Source organism: Rissa tridactyla, chromosome 9 (assembly GCF_028500815.1).
Source record: "Rissa tridactyla isolate bRisTri1 chromosome 9, bRisTri1.patW.cur.20221130, whole genome shotgun sequence".
NCBI classification, from domain to species: Eukaryota; Metazoa; Chordata; class Aves; order Charadriiformes; family Laridae; genus Rissa; species Rissa tridactyla.
Window position 1 is genome coordinate 17,117,349 of NC_071474.1, and position 17,058 is coordinate 17,134,406.

A 17,058-nucleotide genomic window follows, 5' to 3' on the forward strand; every position below is an offset into this window, starting at 1 on the left:
TACATTACTTTAAATGTAACCCTAAATTATCACACATTCATGTGACTCCAGTCTGTAGGACTTCAAGAGAAATCAAATACCATGTCAGTTGTGGAGGGAAAAGAAAGAAAACTGTCAATATTGAGATTCCAGCTTCACTGTGAAGCTCTAAGAAAGTCTGGCCGATTTCAGGTTCTGTTAAAAATTCAATTTCAACCAAGTTTGAACAAGGTCATTTTGATCTAGCTGTATATGCCATTTTACAATCTCTGATCTAATCTTATTAAATTTCACAGACTGAGGTGGTACCAGATGACATCCAGAATACTTTTTTATTCTGAGCTTTTGAGAAAAGCTCAAAAACCTTATGGGAAAACTTAACCAATGTGAAATTTAAACTGAAGGGAACTCTGTGTAGACTCCTGTGAAACTAAATTGTATCTTGTAAACATCTTGTAAACATGAGCTTCTGCATCAAAATTGAAGCTCTGGTCTCAGCAAAGGACTATGACTCACGTTCTTGCTCTCTCTGAGAATATTCTCCCACACCTTTGTTCTTCTAAACGGCAAAACACAACTTTCTGCAAATCAACGTGGTCAAAATATACAAAAAGTACACAAAACTGGTTTGTTACAATGAAGTGCAACAGTTTGCTATTGATCCAGTCCCTGTGTACGCTTCATTACCATTAGGTCTCACAAATTGTATTTATCCTATAGAACGAGGATTTGCCACACTATTCCCATTTTTGAGATGGAGAATCTAGGCATTAAGAGCACATTTGTGACAAAGATGCATCATGTAGGGGATACGAGAACTAGTTCCCAGCAAGCCACCCAAAGGAGGAAAATCACAATACTATTGGGCTCCACCTTGGTTAAAAAAAAAATTGGTTCTTAACAGGGCTACAGAGTCTGAAAAAGAGCTTTTGGGTCCAGTTTGCACATTCAGCACACACTCAGGTATCCTTAAACAGTGCTGTATTAACGATAAGCAACAAGGTTAAATGAAATCTCCAAGGTCACAGGGGGAATGTACTGCAGAACAGCCCTGCTCTTGGACTGGACCAGGGATCCGAATCCGTACCGGTCCTTGGGAGGAAACCATCATCCACTCGACAGAGTCCGGTGGCTTTATCTCCCCATCAGATACGGGGAAGGCTTGAACCGTTCTGCTTGCCGAGTGTCTCTTCTTTTACACATACACATACCACAAATTTAATGTCTTTCTGTGTTCCTAACACAGTAGTACCTTTTCTTGTGGCTTTCATTTAACACAGTAAGACAACACTTCAAGCATATTTTAAGACAGAACAGCTCCTTAACTATTTGCTCTGGGTGCATCTATATGTGTGTGTGCAAATGCCTACATAAGAAGAAAAATACATGCACACACAGAACTACTGTCTGTACATACTTTCCTCCCAAGGATTTATTTATTCATGTGACAAATGTGCCCAACCCTGCCTATCAAAACTGTAATTTCTGTTTTAATAGAAGTGCCTAAAAACATACTGGACCCTTTCCAGGCTCTAAAGTAATATATAATGTAGTTAAATGAAAACAAAGCCTAAATACTTAATTTCCTGCAGACCAGATTTCCAAGATTGCTGTTCCAGTTTCCTGATTAAGTAATAGGTATTTTGGAATATTCTGTTACAGTTATTAGTATTTTCAATTTGCTCCCAAAAATCATGAAAACAAAATTAAGCATTTACATACTATTTGACTCCTTAGTAAAAAACAGCTTAGGTCAGACTAAGCTGCACTATCATCACTTTCTAAAAGTTCTTCTACTTTCATTAAGACCTCTGGGTTATTGGCTTCTGATAGTTTATTATAATTTCTCAGTAGTTTTGTAGTTAACCAAAAAAATCCTACAGTGCCTAAATTGTAAAGTTTCTGAAATAAAATTTCCATCTTATGAATTTCCATCTTTCCATCTTATCAATAATTTTATCACTAGTAACAGTAATTAAAATACTACCAATATCAACCTGTCACCAGCTGTTATATTAGTAGTACACAAGAAAAGATGAGCCAACCTTTATCAATAAATACACTTTCATATTGTATTTCTAAGAACTCCGACTTGAAGGTGAGCTCTGAAATATCCGTGGTCAACCACATAATTGCTACACTGCACTAGCACAAAGGAGCTGCCACCACAAACCAGCACAGGGTCATCCAACTGCAAACAAAGGGAAAAAGCTGATCTCTAGACCACGGCCATCACGGGAGACAGAGTGGATTCAAACTGACAGGGAAAGCAACAAAAAAAGCACCAAAATGAAAATGAAATAGTAATTCCATTTATTGTTTCAATTATTATTTTAGCACTCACCTCATAAATACTGACACATGCACGCCTTTATTTTTCCCCACAAATGTTCGTAACTAGCCTCCCTCCAACTTCATGACCCCATCTGCCATGTAAACATTTTGACCTGCAATAAGCTATCTCTAGCACACATACACTGCCTTTTTTTTTTCTTTATATTTGCAATAACTTGTAGTAGTCTTATTGCAGATTTCAGCCCCACTGCCAGTTAAACTCTACTAACAGACACTCAGCAAGCAAGCAGGGAGAAAGGGAACAATCAGATGAAAATTCTCCTGGAGTATGTCATCTCATATCAAGCCAAAGTCTTTTTTTTCTTTTTTTCCTGGTTTTTCCTATGTTTATCATGACAAAATCATTTGTGGTTGTTTACAGTGACAGCCTTCTAGTATAAACATTACCAGACAACAATAGTTTCTTCATTTCTCTTTTTGTGCTACGGACACAAAACTCAGCACGGACAATAAGCCACAGCACCACTCAGACTACTGGGGGACTACTGACCATGTCTAGTTTTAGGCATCTAATCAAGGTGCCAGGATCTCTCTGTACGTTCTGCCAAGTGGAATCCATAACCCTTTTTGGGAATCCTAACCTAATCACCACAAGGAGATTCTGAAAGTCAAATGGCTTGAACATTTCCAAGCTCTGATCTCTAGCACAAAAACCCATAATACAGTCAATAAACAGAGAGAGAAAAATACTATAACTAAAAACACAGATCGGGGTGTTTTGTTTGTTTGTTTGTTTTATAATTTAGGAATAATTGTGACGTTTTCATCCATGTTGTAAATAGGAGACCAAGAATGAACATTTATGCAGTCAGTCCCCTTCTTAATAACTTTCTCCCCATTGCTTGCTTGTCCAGGTGTTAAACAGATCCCTTACATCTGAGTTTCAGAACATTATTTCTGCCGCAGCCTCTTTGTTTCCTTGCAATAAAATCTAAATTACTTTGTTTCCTTTTGCTATTTAACCTCAGAAGAGGGGTCTTGCACTAGCTACATGATTCCCTTTTACAATCGCTTTCCCATCTTCCCCAAATGAATTTCAATGGGTTGAAATTTCTTGTTGTTTTTTTTTTTTTCTTTGAACTGCTGTGATGTAACACAAAACAGATTTGGTTCTCTTAGTTACTTAAAAGACATTAACTATGAAATACTAATTCCTGCATAATAGACAGCCCATCAACCACTTCCACCCCAGCCATGGCACAGCGTTCTGCACCAGCTTGCCTCTCTTGTGAGCGCAGCACCACGCTGCGGGCCACCTCACTGCAGGCTACCACGGCTTGTCTTCTCAGAACACGTTCATCAATACTCGGGAAAGGGACTAAGGAAAAGGAATAGCTTTGAGATCACATTTATTTTGTATTTTTATCTATACTCCTTTTTTCTTGTCTACACTTTATTTCCACATCATGGCAGAAAACCAGTAATTCAGAAGCAGAACGAGTGACTGAGCTCAGGTTTGTTTATGTTGGTGGATGAGAAGCTCAACGTGAGCTGGCAATGTGCGCTCGCAGCCCAGAAAGCCAACTGCATCCAGGGCTGCATCCCCGGCAGCGTGGCCAGCAGGGCGAGGGGGGGATTCTGCCCCTCTGCTCTGGGGAAAACCCCCTGCAGTGCTCCTGTTGGAGCAGGTCCAGAGGAGGCCACAGAGATGATGAGAGGGCTGGAGCCCCTCTGCTGTGAGGACAGGCTGAGAGAGTTGGGGTTGTGCAGCCTGGAGAAGAGAAGGTTCCGAGGAGACCTCAGAGCCCCTTCCAGTCCCTAAAGGGGCGACAGGAAAGATGGGGAGGGACTCTTTATCAGGAAGTGGAGTGACAGGAGAAGGGGTAATGGTTTTAAACTGAAAGAGAGGAGATTTAGGTTAGATATGAGGAAGAAATTCTTGACTGTGGGGGTGGTGAGACACTGGCCCAGGTTGCCCAGGGAAGCTGTGGCTGCCCCATCCCTGGAGGTGTTCAAGGCCAGGCTGGATGGGGCTTTGAGCAACCTGGTCTGGTGGGAGGTGTCCCTGCCCAGGGCAGGGGGGTTGGACTACATGATCTTTAAGGTCCCTTCCAACCCGAACCATTCTATGACTCTATGAATAACCATGTGAAGGGACTGGCGTGTTACTGAATGTTTCTCAATAAACACTCTCAGCATCATTTGATAGTAGTATGTTACTGTATTACAGGACTTTATCTTGTTTCTTTAAAAGCATGTTGGGTGCAGAAGATAATTCTGCTGGGAGGATTACTAAATTGCATGCACTGCTGTTTGTACAGTGAACTCAAAACAATCAAGTTCGTCTCTCCCTTCCTACCCAGCAAATGCTGCCAGTTGTCGGCCTCAGAAAGACACTGAAAAGTACTATCAACAGCTTCAAGCTAAAAGAGAAACTTCAAAGAAGAAAGTCAATACTAAAAGGACAGACATTAAAAAAAGATACTACACTAAAATGCTGAAAAGAAGTCTAAAAGATGGGAACGGAAAAAACATGACTGGCAGGGAATTATAGAGGTTGGTTTCCTCTTCAGCTGCCAGAATCATCAGCTGTCTTGGAGTCAAAGGCTGAGGAAGAGAGTATATACCCAGAGAAAGTACGCAGCACCCACGAGCGATCCTTCGATTATTCTGCCATAGGGAATACCACCAGATTAATAACCAAACCTGGCTTCACTTGCAGCCTGATGTATATCAACCTGTTTAATCAGGGAAAAAAAGCAGGGCCCAAAAACATACAGTATTTTTATTTTCTATTCCATTAGTATCCCTAGCATTCTTGAAAACTTTAAATTTTTTTTCAGCTTTATTTTTGATTTTTTAAAAAATGTGTTACTTTGAAACTAGTTCAGAGAGAAGAGTACCTCAAATGTAGTAAGATTCCCTAATTGTGTCACTTGATCATTAGAGATAATAGCATTTGCTTTCAGAACTACTTTTGTAGTGACACAATTAAGCTCAGAGCTGGTACGCACTTCCTACCACCGTTATCCAACCTGTGAAGACAGATGCATACTGCAGACTAGGGACTGCATTCTACCTTTATAGAAAGGCACATGAATCTGCAAAATAATTGCTAAAAAGAGTTGCAGAAACAAGAACAAATTAAAGCTACACACAACTCCTTGACTGTCCTATGTCTCAAGCTGCTTCACGCGGCAGGTTCTACATTATTGACTGCATTTGACAGCAGAACAGAGACACAGGGTGGAGCACGCAGGTAATCAGAATTTAGATTATCCATTCCTAGACCTTAGAGCCCCTTCCAGTACCTGAGGGGGGCCCGCAGGAAAGCTGGGGAGGGGCTGTTTGCAAGGGCATGTAGCGACAGGACGAGGGGCAGTGGTTTTAAACTAGAGCAGGGTGGGTTTAGATTAGCCATTAGGAAGAAGTTCTTTACACTGAGGGTGGTGAGACACTGGCCCAGGTTGCCCAGAGAGGTGGTGGAGGCCCCATTCCTGGAGACATTCAAGGCCAGGCTGGATGAGGCTCTGAGCAACCTGATCTAGTTGAAGGTGTCCCTGCTCACTGCAGGGGGGTTGGACTACATGGCCTTTACAGGTGTCTTACAACCCAACATATTCTATGATTCTATGGCACAATTCAGCAACTATTTTTGCTCCAAACTGAAGTAAAGCAAACATATTCCAAGCAATGTGCTATGCAGAATAATTAAAAGCAGTTAAAAAAATATTTTATAATTAAAACATTCTGTAAAACCATTTTAGGTTTGTTTGGTGTTTGTTTTTTCGCTGTTGGTGGTTTTTTCCAAATGTTACAGTTTTAACTTCATTCATAGCTCTAAGATATACTATAATTAGAAGATCTAGTATTTCATTTTTTAAATCTTCTGAGTTACACAAGGAAGCTATTTCCTCTTTGCCATTTAAGAAAACGATCTAGATAATTTGATCTAAAAGAAGGAATATATTTCATAAAATTATAAGCATCAATTAACCTTAATTACACATTCTGTTGATATGCTATGAACTTGAAATGATAAATACAATTTTACAAAGCATTTAATTTTTTGAATTCTGATTGCGATGTTTTTCAAGATTGAGATTTTGCCTCAGGTATTTGACACTGGAATATTTTATCACTTAAGAAAAAAGTCTGTTTAATCAGGCAGCAGCTCTGGTGAAAACATTTTAACATACAGTGATAACATTTTTCTCCATTTTTCATTATCTTTATCATTATCTCATTTTTCTGTAAGCCAAATTTTAACATTGTTGAATTATGTTGTGTCTTTTCACAAGTTTCTTGTCAGGCCGTAGTTCAACAAAACAGTGAAATCTCACTTTAGGGTTCCAAGTGCTGGAGCAAAAAAAAAAAAGGTTATGTACACAATTACAATAGGCAGCTCTTATATAAATTCACTCTCATTAAATTAAATTTATTGAACATTTTCATGCCTGATTAAGGTTATTTCAGTGCGGTCTATTCATATCTATACTGCGTTAACGTAAACTGAATAAAGATCAGTTTGTCCCCCCATAACTGGCTTAAAACTGGGGAGAAAAAACCCAAAACACAGCACTAGCATAAATGCTGTACTGTATGGGCTGGATAAATACGTTAAATGCCATTGTAACACCTGATCCTGACAACATCTGTATTACTGGGTTATTTATAATGAGACTGAAGAGCGTGGAACTACAGATTCCAATAGCAGCTTCACGGAAGAGTGAGGAGCTCCATCCTTTGAATTATGAGGTCTTTCTTGGGACGAGAGGCTGATAGACAAGGGGAGAAGAACAAATACAGAGATCTCGTGCTTACTCATTGTGTTTGAACTTAACTGACTTGAATGCTTTGCTATTCATTATTTCCTGTCATCAGGTTTTCCATCAGTTTTAGCTCGGTTCCAAGGTAGTAAAGTTAGCCTTCCAGTATCTTTCACAGCTGTGTATCAGCTATCAGAAGCAACTTAAATCAGGTCATGGCCAAAGATGATATGCCAAAAAAAAAATTCTAATGTTGCTTTATAAATGGAGGAAGGCAGAAAGACCTTTTAGATAGTGAGGTCAAGAAACCTTACAGAGGTTCACTTACTCTCTGTAAAACATTTAGCAGAAAACTATGCAAACAAAGGGAAGAAGTGGCAAAAGGAGTTATTTCTTAGCTCTTCCATTAACACCTTATTAATGCCAGACAGGTGTTTCCCAGTGCAATGCTTGGCATTAGCAAGTCATTATGAAGAGAAACAATGAAGAGTCCTATTTCCAACAGCCAAGAAATTATAACAGTACATACGAAAAGGCAGCGAGGAGGAGAGCACATTCTATTGCAACTATAGTTTTTCACTTTTATGGTATATTTTACAGATCAACTATTTTTCCTTAAAAGAAAAAGCCTCCAACAGAGGTTCCATACACAGTATGTGCAAAATTAAATAAAGATCTGGCAGAATGCTGATTTTTGCCTCTTGGAATGCATCCTATCTAGTCCTTGAAAAGCTCTTGAGCTCAGAGCACAGTGTCCTCAGCTCCTACTGATAGAAACCAAACAAAAAATAAGAAAAAAGCAAGCCTTCAAATATTAATAAACTAGAGATTAATTTTCATTTGATCCTGAAATACATTTCAGCATCTGAATGCCATTAGGCTGCCAAACCTAGTTCTCCACTTCCATAGAGGGTATACTGTGTGCAAACGTATCCTGGGCAAAGCCTTGGTGACAACTCTCTGCAGCAGGCAACTTCTTAACACAGCCGCTCCCATGGTGAAAACAACGTAACTAATTCGCTATTTCAAGGCCCCCTTTTAGGATAAGGTCAAGTACCTAGAGAGAGTTGGTCCTCCTCAAATACAAGTAATGCTTAACATCAATCCTCACCCACTCACCTTCGTGCCAGTTAGGCTAATACCAACGTACTGATGGCCAGAGCACGCCACTGAGGCACAGACCAAGGTTTCACTCCGTACAGTTTCTCAGCCTGCTTTCAAAGTCTTTGTATCTCAAGACATAGAGCTTTACACAAAGTGCCTGTGCAGTGAAGAATACACTCCCCTCTTCTGAGCAACCAAACAAGATGAAGAAGCGATGACAAACATTTCCTGTAGTTCAGCTGAGGGACAGATACAGATATCCACATGCCCTTGCTTCTGCTATAGTAATCCAGGTATTAGGTCCTTTCTTACATTACTACTGATAAAAAATTAACACTGTAATGCCTAGGGAACAAGGAGAAAAGCTTCACAGAAGCTAGCACTGTACAGGGTACTGGCTCGGAAGAACCTACAAACTAAACAGAAGAGGACAGAGAAAGGAGGGAAGTCTGGCTCCAACTTTAAGAAAGCACACACACAGACAAGAACACCAAATCCACCCCAGACACTTTTTTTAAGTGTAAGCAGTCAACATGATACAAGTAAGTTGAGACTCCTACAGAAAAAAGATTCTTTACCCTTACAAGAACAACGATAGGACTAACCTATATTCCAACATATATGAGCTATGAGAACAACCTTAACCTACAGAAAGCACACAGTTCTCATCACTCTGATCTGTCACTCTGACCCTGCAGACATTAAGAGTTCCCTAATTTAGACAACAATGCCACCTATGGGTCTGCTACCTGGACACTAGTGCATGTCAGCAGAGTTCCAGATGGCAGCTCCTTGCCTAATCATGTTTTTCTGATGGAGATTTAGGATGCTTGGCGATGCTTCCTATAGCTGATTTAAGTTATCTCCCTATAAAGTTTGCAAAGATTTCAACATCTGATGCAATATTTTTTTTTTTTTTAAATGCAAGTAAAATCTCTACTGCCAGTCATTTTGCTACTGAAGTTACTCACTGTGTGCATTTTAAAGCTGCTCAGATATTTTCAGTTAACTTCAGAAGCTGGAAAGTTGGAAAATGAAAATAAACTATGATGCAAGAGAAAATGTAATATAAAAATCAGGAGACAAAATACTTGTTTCAGATACCTACGGTTCCCACCCAAATGAAGTTTTATGTGAAATGCTAACTAATACTTTTGTAAAGTGCGCCACTGCGTGGTAACTGACATCTCTGCAAACCCAATTTGCTTCACAGCTCACAAATAACCTTTTTTCTGTGCCCAAAATGACAATGAGTCAGTGCTCACCCCTGCCTGAATATTGGGAAAGGCTGATTATCAAGATCATTGTTAAAATTCTTTCTTCTGCATTGGTAGAATATCTCCTGGTTCTTCCCATTTTGCCTGATTTTATTTTTAAATTATTTAATTGCTTCTAAAAGGTTTCATTTCACTAGAATTCATAGTCTACACCAGGAAGTACATAATCATTTCAATGATGAGTGAGGGTTTTTTTTTTATTACTTGCATTATTATATGTGCCAATTATTGCAATGCCCCAGACAAATACGAAAGTGAAAAAAACCAACAAACCAATAACGATATTTCATCATAAAAACAAATTGAGTTTTGTTGAAGGACTACATCTGAAAAATGAGCTTTTACATATCACTTCTTGTGCTGGACAAGTTATAAAGTTTTTACATCCAACTCCGGGGGTCAATTGAACAAAAGAACAGCAAACTGTGAAAAAAGACACTCACTGGAAGTAAGGAAATGGTCCTGGGATGCTGTTCAGAGGTAGTCAGAAATATACTGTTGCTCTGACCTTCCTGCATGATATTGTAATGGCCACAACAGCCAGGCTTTAGGAAGGACTTTTGTACATACCACTGTTTTTAAAATCTTCTCATATGCTATAGTTTATCTTTGCTGATTAAAGATTAAGATTAAACAATACTTCAGTTTTAAAAGGCTATAGTATCTAACATTGGTTAACAACTCAAAAAGGAGAGAATTAATGTATTAAACATTCTGATTTTGACGTTAAGACAAAACTTCTTTTTAATATGTTTTCAGTGCTAACAGGTATGACTGCATTTCATATATTGAGAACTTTAACTAATGTTATTTGTGGTTGCCTTACATAATGCTATAAATGGTTAAAGAGTGAGAAGTGAGAAATACCTCCCTTCATACGTGTTGAATTTTTATTTCAGAGGAAGGTAAACCTGTCTCTTTCATATTCTTTATTCTGTCTCTTAAGTAATTTTTATTATAGCAACATTTTCCATCTTTTGTTTCTAAGAATAAAGTAAACTGAAAATACTACCAGAAACAATGGTCCTGGGAACAAAGCAGATCATGTTTTTTAACACAAGGATATTATTGTTCTGGTAATGCAGCAAAATGTCCAACAGAGGGCGATAGAGACCATAAATTTGGTAGACACTTAAATTATCTGACTTTAAACAAAATAAAAATAATGTGCAGTCAAGGAAGAGCTACCTACCACAAAAATTTGAATAAGCTTCATTACTCGAGAAATATTTTCAGTTAACTGTAAATGTGGACAACTTTTCAGAAAAATATTCTTAAGCATCTGACAGTACAAAACTTAAATTATTTGATTCTTTCAGTTATTACATCCTTCAGCTACATCCATGTTCACTCTACAGTGTATAGTATCACTGTTAAGTAAAATTGTTTTATTTATTTTTAATAGTTTTGCTGCCTACACGAGTGGGATACAAATCTTGGGAGTCCAAGGAGACGGGCAATATATGCAACTTAATATTCATTTGCGTATCAGATTAATTCACCCTCAAATCATAGGGAACATGAAATCTTACATAGGGAACTGATAAAAAAGGAATAAGTTAAGTAATTTTAATATAGAAGAGTTTAAATAGACACAGAGATTTTGATTTTTAAGTCTATTTTCAACGCCGCAGGAAAAAAAACCCAAACCAAACCAAAAAACAACTACAGCCTAGGAACCCCCAGCCTTAAGAGAAGGCTAAAGGAAGATGTTACTGCTGTCTACAACTAATGGGTGGGAGGGTAACAGAGCAGATGGAGCCAGATTCTCAGAGAGGTAAAGCTCTATGTTGACAGACCAAGGGCACAAGTTGCAGTACGGGGAATTTCAGTCGACTATGAGGAAAAAGATTCCACTATGATGTTGCTCAAACACTGGAACAGGTTCAAAACTCAAGCTGGAAAAGGCCATGACAGCTGTCTCGTATGGCAGGCCCCGTTCTCAGCAGGCGCTGAAATACACGGCCTTCCCAGCCACCTTACAACCTGAATTATTCCACAATTCTATCAATCCCAAATTACATATTCTCAGTAAGGATTCATAACCTACTGTTTGTTTACACGCAGCTTTGGGAAGTGGCATCCTACACGGACAATGGGTGACTTTCAGAATTCAGAACACTCTCCCACTAGGCTGCTGAAGACTGCCTTTCCTTTCTGTCCCGACCTCCTATACAAACGTATCAGTATATGCTTTTGTAATTGCGCAGCATTGGGAGAATACAACAGCTGATAAAGTAAACCTATTTTTCAGATTTTTGAGTCATAAATCAGAACTGTAATTAAAACAAATTTCTGGCCCTTTCTGAATTGGTTTGCAATCGAGAAAAGCTTTAAAGAATAATCAACTTCACACAGCTCTATCACCTACAAAGGCAATTCAAAGCTATGGCTTTGCTTGCACTAAGAAATACAGAACAGAAAGATACATGGCATTGTCCAGATGTGCACAAGTAAGAGGAATCTGGACACACAGAGGAAAAGGTTGTAATCATAAGTGATTTCCTCTGGCAAACCAACTATTTAAACTGAACGTGACCTTTCACTATTTGAGTTCATGAGTCGCATCTGACCCACTTCTGCTTCTTTTGACAACATATATGGGAAACATCAGTCAAGTGTCAAATGCCCCCTGCTAGGAATTTATTTCTTCCACTAACCTTACTTGAAAGATTACAAACAAACTTTTTTTTTTCTAAACACCGTAACATTTTGTTTGAAATTGCTACCATCTTGCAGAAAGTAGTGTATTTATTCATTACAACGGGAATTCACACACCAGACTGCAAAAAGTCAACACAGTAGCTCCTTCTGAACCCTTGAAAAATAACCATTCACTCAAGTATTTTCTAAAAGAACATCACCGCTGAGTAAACAGACAGCCAGTAAGACCTGATTCATAAAAATGGCAAACACGGACCAATCTGAGAAGTTACAGTAACACCAGCTAAAAAGCAATCAAAATAAACACATACCTGAATAAACCATTATGTTGCAGACTGAAAAAAATATCTCCCCTCTAGGGTTTAATGAAAGAAAGATATTATATTTCTCTCTTATTTAAGCTTCCAATCTTTTTGTTCTGATTCTTTCATCGAGATTCTTCTGAAGAAAGCTATATATGTGGAAAAAGCTTACTGAAAGTCACCCTATTTGTGGCCAGAACACCTTCTGAATCCAGCCTTTCAGTTGTTCTCAGTAGACAGAAACATTAGTTAAGAAATAGAAAAATTGGTTAAGAAATCTGTAATAATAGTAACATTTTTCACAACTACTTCAAAAAAATAAAGAAGCTGATGACACCATTTCAGAGGTACAGTGGTATCAGCCTCTTAGAGAACTTTGAGCCGGCACTGAGCGCCCAGAGGCGGACCTGCCCGAGGCAGCAGCCGTACCTTGCACTGCCCAGCCACGCAGATGGCAGTCCCGTTCTGGTCACAGGGCGTCCCATCGATCACCTTCTCAGCTTGCCGCACGTAGAATCGGTAGCCTATCGCACGGCAATTCAGCTCACACTTCTGACTTCCCTTCACTGTGGAAAGAGAGAAAAGTCCCCGTTATAACGACCACAGCAGTAGTTTTAAAAAGAAAAAGCCCATTAACTTAACACTAAGGTTTGGGAGGAAGAGACAAATAGGCAAACTGAATACATTGCGATGGCTACATCAAACGCATGGTGACTAAGAAACCAACTCCAATGTAAGCATTCCAACACATCCTATGAAAATTTAAGCAGCATTTCAGTTTTTAATGACTGATATTTTCTTAAATGACCAAGAGTATTTTTTATTTTTATAAAAACTTTGCCAAATTTAGTTTTCTTAAAACATAATAAGATGTTATGACAGTTCATAACTCTTAAGTGTCAACAACGTTACACTGTAATCAGAAAGATGTGCATCAAGTTAGGCTCACGTGTAGTCACCGGTCAGTTCACATCAAATAAGCACACTAACATTTGGCATTAAGAAACACATAAAACAAGCTGGATGCAAATTTTTTAAAAGAATCCATTCTTTTTTACTCTTCGTTTTTACAAGTTGCATTTTAGTGACTGTTCCTTAGTTCAAGAGAAAATTAAGAAAAGAACAACTCTTTGATTTTTAAAAACATATAAAACATATCGTTATTCAAAACCTCGTGATCTCTGTTGACACGCAAGAACCAGAAGGAAATCATCCATTGAATTCTGGGTGAGAGGAACACAGAAGACAAGAAACAGCTATCTTCTCCTGTGAAAATCTGTTACTTAAACAGATATAGCCTAACACTCCACATATCTTATGCTGTCAAGTCTGTTAACACGTTTGTGTAGTCTTTTTATTTCAAATCATCTGTCAGGTTGAAGTTGCACACAGTTCGTTACCCCCATTTGCCAACTGAAGTAACAATACCTTCAGCTTCTTTCCAACCGAGAGTAGCGCTGTTACACTGTGGTGCTGAGGGACAAACAGAGCTCCTTTTTCTTTTGACAAGACTTTCCTTGCTGCCATAATCAAAAACTGAAATTCCCCTGACTTCACCAAGCTTCAGCTCATACCCTGTAACAAAACTGAAACCCACTATTTAATCTGTCAAAGGAGACGCTACACACCTTAACTGCTAAAACACGGTACTCCCAGGATTTCCCACTTCACTTAAGTGTATATTTGAGTCTTCATCTTAGATGTAACAAATAGACAAAATAAATACACGCAGTTGTTTCAAACAGATATATTTAACATCTGCTTTCTGTAAAATTAACAAACTTTCAGCTCAACTTAAGTTACCCCTGTGCAGACACAGGATTAGCACAGACCAATTCTGAAACTTGGATGTTAGATTTCCCCTCATGCAGCTAGTGAATTGCTACTCATATACATTATCTATCACATCTGGCAACCTTTTAATAAAATCCTGAAAAACCTCCACTAATTTTAAGTGGGGTCAATGATCTGTTTACCTCACTCCATTTTTGCAGAAGCTATGCATGCCATGCTCAACTAGGTAATTTTTCCATTCTCTGCTTTTTTAAGATAGATTCACTAGCTTATCATTCCAAGGACTTGCTTCACGTAGTTATTAAAAAAAAAAAAAAGTGAGGTATTTCCTCCCATTCAATCTCCAAGTATAACAGTTAGTTTTAATGATAAACTGAGCATTACTCTTAGCAGCTTAGTCACTTCACACATAACTATTTTCAGAACTCTCAAATAAATATAATACAGCTTCAGTGATTCATTACAATTGAAATCAACTTGTCCTTTTCTGTGTCTGAAAGTGTCCTATTTTTATGACCTGCAACGCTAGCCATCAAGCAGCACCTCCACAGTGTACATTTTCTTATCTTCCCATTCCCTAAAATCAAGTCAAACTAGCCGTTCAGAGTTTCGGAAACGTCCTTATCTTCTGTGTTGATTCCCTTTAGTTCAAAGTATCCTGAAGCCTCACCTTCCTGTACTCTTCCTCCTCTTAATATCTCTCATTCGGTTTTGGTCCTTTAAAGTACTTATTCTTGAAGTTCTCAGTTTGCCTTCTATATCCCAAGAAAAGTTTTGTGGAACTCAGAAAGATGAAGAAATTAACTGGTGAAGTATGGTATTTTTTTCCTGGACCTATCTCTTCCTTTATTTATGATTTGATGCTAATGCAGCATATTAACAACCGAAAAGCAAACTGAGATTACTTGTGCTGTAAAATATGATTCCTATTCCATAACTTTTATCTTCATTCTTTCTTATTAGGAACTGTTCCTGCTCATACAAAAAGAAAAATTAAAACAGCCACTGGTTTTGACCAGTCATCCCCCCCCCCCGGAAAAATAAAAATTCAAGCTTTAATAATAAACATACTTTGGAATAAAAGTTTGTATGAGGACCTCACCCTACTACCCTTTGACCTTCGATATTCAGATTCTTTTGATGAGCAATCGCAAGGCACTGCCTTGCTTAGTCATATACCAAATTACTACTACCTAAAGACAATGTTCCCAGATGTCAAAGATCTGAAAAAAACCTTTCATCTAAGAAAAGCAAAATCTGCTGTGTGAATTGCCCCCATTGAATGCAAAGCATTTCCCATTAGGATTTTATGTATGCATTGTGTATTTACTATGCATAAATTACAGCAGAATGAACACATTTTAGAATTCCCTTGTAAAACAAGATACTGCACTAGTAAAAAGTACTCCACTGCCTATTAACCTCACGTGTATCTTGACACCCTCCCTTACCCAGTATTTTGCCACAGCTCTTGAGTTTTTATAGTTTAAGCCGTAGGTCAAGCTAGACTATTGGCTTGGCAACTGGATGTGAAATGTCAATTAAACAATGAGCTGTGAAGCGATTGATTCCACGCAGGCAACGTGTTTTAGTACTGTGTCATCTGATCCCAGACTTTACAAAAGGATCTATCTCACCTCAGGGAATAGAGTAAAGCTTCTAGGTGAAGACCTTCCAAACTAGCTGGCAGCAAGACACATTTCCACTCAAAAATGGGCTCTTTTTAAGGGTGACAGAGTTACTAAGCCAGTTCACTATAAGGTACTGTTTTACTTTCTTCCTAATGTATTTGCTTTTCATTCTCATGCCCACCTTAGCACAACCAAGTCTTTGCAGAAATTCTCACCCTACCCTACCTTATTAAACAGCAAACTTGGGTGAAATTTAATGCTACCGCGCAGTGTCTGCCAGATGTATTTGTTATTGATTTAAGTGAAGGAGGTGCCTTTAGTAAATAATCCTGGTAATATGTAATGTTTGGTTTTCATTTTACAGACTGAAAAAGTATCTAAATCAAAAAAATCAGTACATTTCTTATAATGTCCTTGCCAAACTAGTCTTAAGTACCTCAGGGATATCCTGGGCTTGTCTAAACTGCAAGACTTGGGAGTTTTTCTCAAGTCCTCCATTGAAACTTACTTTCCACCTTTCTTTACAAGACCCAGGCAGGCAAGAACAGGACCACAGGACAGTTCTGTCACCTCCCAGCTCATCAGTAAGGGTACTGAGACCTCATGTTTAATTACAAGCGGCACCTGTTCCATGCCACAGAGCAGATATTGTGGTAAATCTACCTTAAATTAAGCCTTTTACATGTTCTACCAAGACACGAAAGCCCCGCAGATGGGAACTAATTTAAAAATCATTACCCTTCCAGACAGACAAAACCTGAAGTCTGTCACTACCAGCAGTAACAGCATTAAGTACAAAATTCAATCTGATTTCCAGTTAATCTGTCCTATTCATTGGTGCACTAAAATTCACACACAGACCATATTTTGCATTGCATGTGTACCGACAAATATGCATAAACCTGGAAAAAGAGGAAACGTGACTTTCCAAAGTGCATTTATCAAGTTCACACAATAAGCAATAGTGAAAATGAATGCAAGAGTGGAGGAGTAGGAGCAACCCATACATTAATTTACGGTTGCTTTTATTCTCCTGAGAGTGATTTAATTGATCAAACTTAAATCACAATTAAATATAAATATAATTAATTTCCCTTAAAAAGCCTGTTTAGAACCATAGAATGGTTTGGGTTGGAAGGGACCTTAAAGATCATCCAGTTCCAACCCCCCTGCGCTGGGCAGGGACACCTCCCACTAGACCAGGTTGCTCCAAGCCCCATCCAGCCTGGCCTTGAACACCTCC

At 38.5% G+C, this 17,058-nt stretch overlaps 1 protein-coding gene across 6 annotated transcripts in view; it reads right to left on the minus strand.

Moving 5' to 3' along the window:
- The window catches only part of THSD4 (thrombospondin type 1 domain containing 4), a 331,149-nt gene that overhangs the window by 160,196 nt on the left and 153,895 nt on the right, over positions 1-17,058 (minus strand). For all 6 annotated transcript variants that reach the window (XM_054213910.1, XM_054213911.1, XM_054213909.1 and 3 more), the window contains one exon: positions 12,820-12,956. In XM_054213910.1, coding sequence (XP_054069885.1) covers positions 12,820-12,956 — 137 coding nt within the window. The remainder of the gene's footprint in view (positions 1-12,819; positions 12,957-17,058) is intronic.